Here is an 8904-nt window from a genome sequence, read left to right on the forward strand (position 1 = left end):
ATCAAAATAGCTAAACCAGTCGTAAAACTGAGCGAATAAACTACAATGCACAATGAAGGGGGTAATATTCTTCTTTATTAAAAGGTTGGGAGGCTTTTTGCCCTTTTATTTTTTTTAAAGGGTTTGTTTGCCGTTTTATAATATTTTAGGGGGTAATTTGCGTTTACCACCATAAATATCCATCCTTTTAGCATGACGCACATGTTCAAAACCCTCATCGGTTTGTTGTTTAATTGAACAGTTCCTCATTATGGTTAACAATGACCAATATTTCTTGTATAAATTGATCCAAACCAAAGAGGAAAATAAAATTAGAGAAAGAGGGAGAGGCTAAAATGGATTTGACAGCATCTTTCCTTCTACTATTGTTATGCCTCATTTGGGCGTGTTTCCATCTCCTGAACTCCAACTCCAGGCGCAGGAGATCAGCCAAGCTTCCTCCGGGCCCTTACCCCTTTCCCGTCATCGGAAACATTCTCCAATTTGGCCAAAACCCCCACCAATCACTCACCAAACTCTCCAAAACTTACGGCCCTTTAATGCATCTCAGGCTCGGCAGCATAGACACAATCGTTGTGTCATCCCCAGAAATGGCCAAGGAAATACTACAAACGCATGATCAAGCTTTTCCCCTCAGGTTGACAACGGCCGCAACCCGAGCACTCGACCACCACGTGACATCCGTTGCCTTCCTACCCATCGGCAACCAATGGCGAAATCTGCGTAAAATATGCAAAGAACACATGTTCTCGATCCAACGACTACACGCCAATGAGGGACTACGCCAAGAGAAGCTGCAGAAACTGCTCCAATACGTCCAAGAATGCTGTGTTAATGGCCGAGCTGTGGATATTGGACAAGCTGCTGTTGTTACATCCCTTAACATGACGTCAAATACTGTTTTCTCAGTTGATTTTGCTGATTATAATACGTGTCAAGAACTCGAGGACATTATCCGCCGGTGTATGAGAGTTTGGGGCAGTCCTAATCTTGGAGATTATTTTGGGTTTCTCGGGTTGTTTGATCCGCAGGGAATCAAGCGGGAGGCGGAGTTTTGTGTGGGGAAACTGCTTGCAATATTTGATAGTATCATTGATCGAAGAGTGGAAGCTTCACGGAATTCTCAAGCAAGGAAAACTGATTTGCTGGAAGTGCTGCTGGAGATCAGCGGCGGGAATCAGGCGGAATTGACCCGCAACGAGATGAAGCATCTTTTTGTGGTTAGTACGTCTTCTAAATTTTCAATTAGCTTGACTTTTGATCAAATGTTTGAAAAATAGAAAGTACGAAATAGAAGTATGCAGCCGTCACTATAAAAACTTAATTTTTTTAATATTATAAACGACTGCAACTAATAAATGATGTAAGTTTAATATTTTCTAATATGATCAAATAAAACTAATATAAATGTTCTAAGTTAGATCATATTTAATCAATATTTATACAATTTTATTTTCGCATCCATGTGCTCACTTGTGAATATTATATATAAATCAATTAACAATTGTTAAGGGAAATTCCATAATAATTGAGGAAGAGGGTCGTGTTCAATCACATATATGTCTGACAACGTAGTAAAATTTGGTAAAATTATATTTTTGGTTTTTGGATTTTGTAATTTATTTTATTTATATATTTAATTCTTTATTTGACAAATTTAGTTCTAAATATGTTTTATTTAGTTTTTTTTGGCATATTTAGTCCTGTATTCATAATTTTGGTTCTTACGATTTATAAATATAAGACCAAAAATAAGATATATTACTGTGTGAAGGAGGTCAAAATTATCAACATATGATTAAATTTGCCAAAAATGGACCAATTGTGAAACGCTCAAAACTAAAATTTATCAAAACAAGGACTGAATATATAAATAAATTAAGTTGTATGATTAAAAATACTAACGACCTAAAGTGATAGTATCAAAAATGTAATTTTACCATAAATTTTTTTCATTAGAAAGATGGAGACTTTGACCATATCCGTTCTACTACCCATCTTGTCCAGTCGTTCTCCACCTAACATTCATGAATTTGTATTTTTTTGAATACATCTAGATTCAAAATATTTCAAACTATTTGATTTTGATTTATACATTATTGAATATTGATGGATATTAAATTATTTTTATATGCAATCATTTGAAATAGCATTTTCAATTCTTTCTCCAATCAAATCCAAATCCATAAATCAAAATGTAGCATCACTAGTTCTAAGTAAAATTTGTTGTTAGGATTTATTTGTTGCAGGAGTAGACACAACATCAGGCACAGTGGAGTGGGTAATAACAGAACTTTTGAGAAATCCCCATGTAATGTCAAAACTCAAAATGGAGGTCCGAACTGTTCTTGAAGCAAACAAACAGGTTGAAGAATCCGACATCTCGAAACTCCCATATCTACAAGCCGTGATCAAAGAAGCCTTCAGATATCACCCTCCAGGCCCTTTTATAACACGTTGCAAGGACGGAGATGATCTCGAAATCAAGAACTACAACATACCCAAAAATGCCCTAATACTCATTAACATATGGGCGACTGGTAGAGATCCAAACATATGGCCGAACCCTGATTCGTTTCAACCTGAAAGATTTTTGAACACAGAAGTAGATGTCAAAGGCCACAATTTAGAACTCATCCCGTTCGGGAGCGGCAGGAGAATCTGCCCAGGGATGCCGCTAGCTTACAGAATGGTACACTTGATAGTGGCATATTTGATTCAACACTTTGACTGGAAACTTGAACCAGGAATCGCGCCTGGAGATGTGGACTTGAATGAAACACTTGGCCTTTCACTACATAAGACCATACCTCTCAAGGCTGTGCCGATCAAGCCATGATGGTTGGGGTTGATTATTGAACGATCCACAAATCATATATATGGACAGTCTATAATTACAACTATTTGTACTACTTCAATAAATGCAATAATGTATAATATTATTGGATAGGGCCCCTACTTCTCATAACAAAGTTATAATTCATATGTGTGTACGAGGAAACAGCATTTTCAGTATCAGAAATTAGGCCCATTTTATTTTCGTTATGGAATTAGTTTTAATTTCGTAACTTATAAAAATTAGCAGTTTTGGTTATTTTTCACTTTTTAATTAGTTCTTTAATAGCAACAACCAGGTGGTCGCTAATTTTTTTTGTTAAAGGAAAAATTGATGTCTTTTTCGCCAGCTTGGTAATATTATTGGGTGGAAATATAACTACCAGCGGAGCAAAAGCAAACATTGGAGGAAATTATAAAGGCAAAAAAGGGAATTTGTCTCCTCTATCACAAAAATTCAATCCCACCCCTCCTAAATGATGCCTCGCAGTCAAGTATCACTAAATGGAAGTGGTTATTATATACTAGTAATTTGTGGCATATTTCATGTATGTGCGTGTTTTTAATATTATTTATAAATTTTTTTACTATTTAATAAGTATATAAAAAATAAAAGTAGTATTGAAAGTGAAGATAAAAAATAAAAAAAATAACAATATAAGATAGAGATGAGAAAAAATGCATGAAAAAAAAAAGGAAAACTATTAAAAGATCATGGGAAAGTGGGAAGTTGGATAAAAATAAAGAGAAAATCAAATTAAATAATAATTTTATTTTTAAAATGACTAATCAATATGTCATTTTAAATCTGATCGCAAATTTCACTAGCGCATTAATGCGCGTGGTGTGAGGGCACTATCTCCACCCTTAGGGATGTTTGCAGCAGATGTTTCCAGAGCACCAGCAATTTTGGTTGGAGAGCTTGAAGGTAATATACTTTTTAAAAAAATTTATACTATTGTATAATTTTATTTTTTTTAATATTTTAACTATCTTATTCTTTTCACTGTTGATATTGGAGATGATGTACTGGTGGGATTGCAACGATGAGTCCATGTTCCTGGTCTTCCATATATAGGATGACAATTTCATACAAAAGAGGTTCGCCATCACCATGAGACAACTGATCAAATCGGTGTTGCTGGGCAACGAGGTATGGCACTAGCTGCAGCTATGTTGGGCTAGCGCAGACTTCAATGATGTGTTCGCAAAAAACAAGGCCAATCGGTCGGCCAACCCCGCTACAACGACAACTATCTATTGTGGAGGATCTTCCTCTGTAGGCATGTACAAGAGGAAGATAGTAAGTAATTTTTATGTTTTTAAAGTTATTATTAATATTTAGAAATATTTTGCTAATTATTCTTTTCTTATACAAGAGGTAGAGCGGCCAGTTTGTTAAGCAAATGGGGTTATTCTTCAGATGCTACAAGGAGAAGTCAATGCTAGTTGGAATGGCCAGAGGATAGTAGAGGTGGCGGTAAGTAATAATTATTTAAAATATTTTGTTTTTTTATTTTTTTTAACACTAGTATTTTTGTTTGTAGTATAGAAGACATTTCAGAAGTTGCTGGAGGACCACTAGCCTCAAGCTGTGGTCGATGGCCAGGGTACTCTGTACTCATCGGAGGAATCGGTTGCAATGATTGAGCGGCGGCTGTGGCTAGCAGCGGTAGTGGCAAGAAAAAGGGCCTTGTATTCAATCTTGATATTGAGGCCCACGCATGCAAGCCGGACCTACACATCACCGTCACCAATGCCAACGCCAATGACACACCGGACATGGAGGATCAAATGGTCTAGCTAAAGAGGATGATGGTCGACATAATGAGTATGATAAAGTCAATGCAGGCCACCACCTCAACTGCAGGCCCTTCACGACCCAGCGCCTCGAGTAACGGCTTATCACAGCCTCCGGCTCTCCCAATGCCCTAGACAACGAAGAGATGGACCATGCTGGTGAGGGTTTGGGTTGTAGATTAGGATTTTTTTTTATATGTAGAAACATATAATTTTTACATTTATGTAATATTTTTTCTATAGTTATCCATTTTTTAATATTAATTGCATTCCATAATTCAATATTTATTTAAAATTAAATTAAAATAAAATAATTAGTTTTTAATTATTATAATATTACTAATTTCAGTAATTAATTATTATTAAAAAAATACAAAATTTAAAAAGAATAATTTTTATAAATATATAAATTAAGAACGAACTTTTACATGGTTAGTGAATTTGACAAAACAATACAAATACCGTTCCAAATTGATGATAAGATACTAGAGTAAAGCATTCCAAAATGTGTATCAAACTTAGTGTGACACTGCAGTGCAAATACCGTTCCAACATATCTTTTACAAAATAGAAAATACCATTCCAATATGTATCCCAAAATGAGAATTAATTTAGATTGCCAATAATAGTTCCCATAAATATAACAAGCACAAACATAATCGTTCCAAATCACATTCTATAGCGTCAACCCGACAGGTCCACCATGTATTCCAAGCAAAGGACCATGATGTGCCAAAATATTTCCAAAGGGAGGTTCAAATATTGTTCCAATGACTGTTCCAAAATATATAACTCGTATAATCATAGCCATGCCAAGATGTTAAATGAACAGGAACATGTGTTTTTCTGACATTCAAATGTAGGTAGATAGTGTAATGACCGTTCCACATACGTATAACAAATTTTAAAAAAATCATTCCAAATAAAGAAAAAGTGATCCAAAAAATAGAATTATATTTTTAGATTGTCAGACGTATATAAAAACAGTATCGGAACAAGTGGTACGAAAATCATTACTAATTATGAATGGTCTGTCACATCCATTCCAAATTATTTGGCACACCATCTGTCAAAGTGTTCTCATTTTGTGACCATTCCAAAAACTGGTCCAATAATATTCTATTTTAAATTTCTTATTCCAGAAAAAAAAAAAAATCGCTTCAAATTTGGTATATTTTTAGTAGGGTAATTACCACATGTGAAATTAAGGTACTTGAACTGCAACTAAAAAAAAAGTACAATTTCAAAATACAATCAACTCTTTTTGTATGGTGCCAAACTTGGTCAACTGAAAAAGCAGGTACCAAACTTGTTAGACCCCCTATCAGAAACATAATTTCCTCTATAAATTAATGAATACTTTTATATTCATATAATGGGAAAAATATTATTTTAGTCCGCTAAGTATGCCTAATTTTAATTGTAGTCCGATAACTATGTTCATTTTTGTTTAGGTCCATTAACTTACGAAATTGCTTACTTTTAGTCCTCTGGTAGATTTTCGGACAATTTTACCCCTATGAGTGCATATGGACTAAAACTGCCTTTCGAAAGTTGCATAGGGGTAAAATTGTTCGAAAATCTGCCAAAGAACTAAAAGTAAGCAATTTCGTAAGTTACTGGATCTAAATAAAAATGGATATAGTTATCGGATTAAAATTAAAATTAGGCATACTTGGCGGACTAAAATAATACTTTTCCCTCATATAATTAATTAAATCATAAAAAAAGTAATTGCATAGTTTTAACTTTAATTTTTTATCTTAAATTTTTACTTAATTTTTTTAATAATGCTGAAAAAATATTTTGAGATAAAGTAAAAATTGCAGAGAGAATATGGCAAAAAAAAAATAACAGACCAATTAAAATAAGAAAAATAAATAAATTATAAAAAAGTATAAAAATACATCTGTTTATGTTATAGATATACATACCTATATATATACAAATAATAAAATATCGTACCTATATAGGTGCTTGGAGTTCAGTGTATCCTACCGTTTCCTCCACCATCTTTACTTTCAAGTTTTTCAACCTAAAAAGTTAATGTAGTTCTCATCAAACTTCTTCTAGTCAAAAGTTACACTTCTAAAGCAACTAAACCCACCACTTTGGTTTCACACCTTTCAGGTTAGATCGTACATTATTTCAACCCGCTTGGAATATTATCGATCAGCAATAAAAGACATCAAAAAAATATAATTTATCGCTACGGTCAATTATTATGATTCAAAAAAAAATCGTGATAAATACAAATCAATTACAACTTTGCAATAGTCATACATCAGTCGTTGTTTATATAAATGTGGTTAAAATATTAGCCATAGCTAAAATCATGGGAAATGATTTGGTTGTGGCTAAAAATTATGGCGAATATTTATCAATCGTGGTAAAAATTTAAATTTTTATTTTAATTTTATTTAACTGTAATTAATAATATTGGTTTACGACAGTTTTGAAGTGATGATCATTTATAATAGATTTGAAAACTCAATGATTTTTTTTTTAGTGAGAGAAAGAAAACCCAATCACACAAGTGGTCATTCTTCTTTCTAAAAGAAAGGCCAAGCAATCAAGAAAATATAAACTGGTGGGATCTGGAAATTAATGAAACTTAAGCAGTTACAGCTTAAATTAAGTTAAAATCTGAATTTAATTGATTAATCTAACAATCCGATCAAGATCTTCCTTCAGGATGCAAAGGGAAGAGCTTGAGTGTCCTATCTTCTTGCCCTTCTTCTTCCTCTTCTTCTGTACAATTATATCTGCTATTTTTTTCATCTGAGTTTCCATCAAATCCCCATGACCTGCACTTTCTCTTGTACGGTGTGTTGTCCGATAATGATCCCTCCCCTCTAACTCCCTGCACGAATTTTTATTTGCTAATTAGAAATTTCGAGACGGGAAGCGTTGTGACGAGAGATCCGTCTCTAAAAGTAAAAATTACCGTAGCGGTTGATAACATGAGAGAAGTAGTAGTAGTGGTCATGAATGGCGAAGGGGGTGTTCTTGGGCTGTGGCTGAGGCCGAGACTAGTGCGCTTCTGCTTCTGCCTCTCCCGTGCTTTGTGGTTTTGGAACCAGTAGAACACGTTTTTACCCTCGATCTTCCCGTACTTCCCCAGCTGGGCAGTGATCTGCTCGATCTGTTGAGCGTTTGGTGTTCGCATTCCGCTTCTGTACAGCATTTCAAGTATTCCTATTTGCTCTTGCGTCGGATTCCACCTCGTCCCTCCTGGCTGTGCGGCCTCAACCTGTAACAAATTTACGTATGTTACGAGTACTCAAAATTCAATCTACTTTTTTATTTATCGCACACTGTGACGTATTAATGTTACACTAACAAAATAATTGACATATGTTATTTTCAAAATTAAAAGATATAGTTAAACTATTTTATAATAATTTTAAAAAAGTACTGCACAAGATAAACATATAAATGTGTCATTGATGTAAGAAATAAAAAGTGTGATTGAAAATTTTTGGCCCTTTTTCGAAATAATGGCAAATTTGAATTTCATTGTTGCGGACCATGCTTTCAACTAAGCTGGCCCAGTGCAAGAAAATAATAATAAAAAAAAAAGTTGCATAGAACATTGATAATAATAATAATAATAATTAATATTAATGCATGTGAAGTGAATAGACGGAAAAATTGGAAGTTTGTATTTGTCCGTGCATGGGAAATTAAGTTGTATATGATGAGGCAAATGATTAGCGCGCAGCATGTGAATCCACTGTTCTTTCTTAAACAAGAACAGGCATGCAAGAAAATGAGACCAAGACAGCCCATGATCACTGATCAAGAAATGTGCGTACTAACTACCTGATGAGCTGATTCTTTCGTCTGATGATCCAACGATCCAACTCTTCTGGGGCCACTTTCGGGCCTGATGAAGCTCTTGAGGTCGAAAGTGGTGGTGGTGACGGCGGTAAGAGTGTCGTCCGCGGCAGAAGTGGTGGTGGGCAGCTTGGGGGCGAGGGGACGGAAGCGCTTGCAGCCGAGGGACAGAGAAGGGGGCTCGTGATCGAAGAATCCTCGTGGGAACTGATGCACCTTCATGCCTTGAATTCCCATGGCTGAGATTTTAAGGACAGAATGTGGTGGTTATATAGAAAAGCTGATGTGAGAGGGGGGGAAAAGGGAAAGGGAAAGGCAAAGGGCAAAGGGAAAAATGGGAAAGAGAGATTATTAAGCAAGACCAAATGATGAGGTGAAGTTGACTTGAGATTTTCCATGTTAAAAAGAGAAAATGGAAAGTTGATCTGT

General features: G+C 34.9%; 2 protein-coding genes across 2 annotated transcripts; one reads left to right on the plus strand and one right to left on the minus strand.

Moving 5' to 3' along the window:
- LOC105155490 (ferruginol synthase-like) lies at positions 224-2983 on the plus strand. The gene is made up of 2 exons (XM_011071370.2): positions 224-1220; positions 2234-2983. Exons 1-2 carry the CDS (start codon positions 336-338, stop codon positions 2837-2839), a joined length of 1491 nt encoding a protein of 496 aa, XP_011069672.1. The 5' UTR covers positions 224-335; the 3' UTR covers positions 2840-2983.
- On the minus strand, positions 7164-8777 carry LOC105155493 (WUSCHEL-related homeobox 4). The gene is made up of 3 exons (XM_011071374.2): positions 8461-8777; positions 7583-7888; positions 7164-7498 (listed from the first exon to the last, which is right to left on the minus strand). The coding sequence occupies exons 1-3, from the start codon at positions 8710-8712 to the stop codon at positions 7313-7315; spliced, it is 744 nt and encodes a 247-aa protein (XP_011069676.2). The 5' UTR covers positions 8713-8777; the 3' UTR covers positions 7164-7312.

The sequence above is a fragment of the Sesamum indicum genome, linkage group LG2 (genome assembly GCF_000512975.1).
Source record: "Sesamum indicum cultivar Zhongzhi No. 13 linkage group LG2, S_indicum_v1.0, whole genome shotgun sequence".
Lineage (NCBI taxonomy): Eukaryota > Viridiplantae > Streptophyta > Magnoliopsida > Lamiales > Pedaliaceae > Sesamum > Sesamum indicum.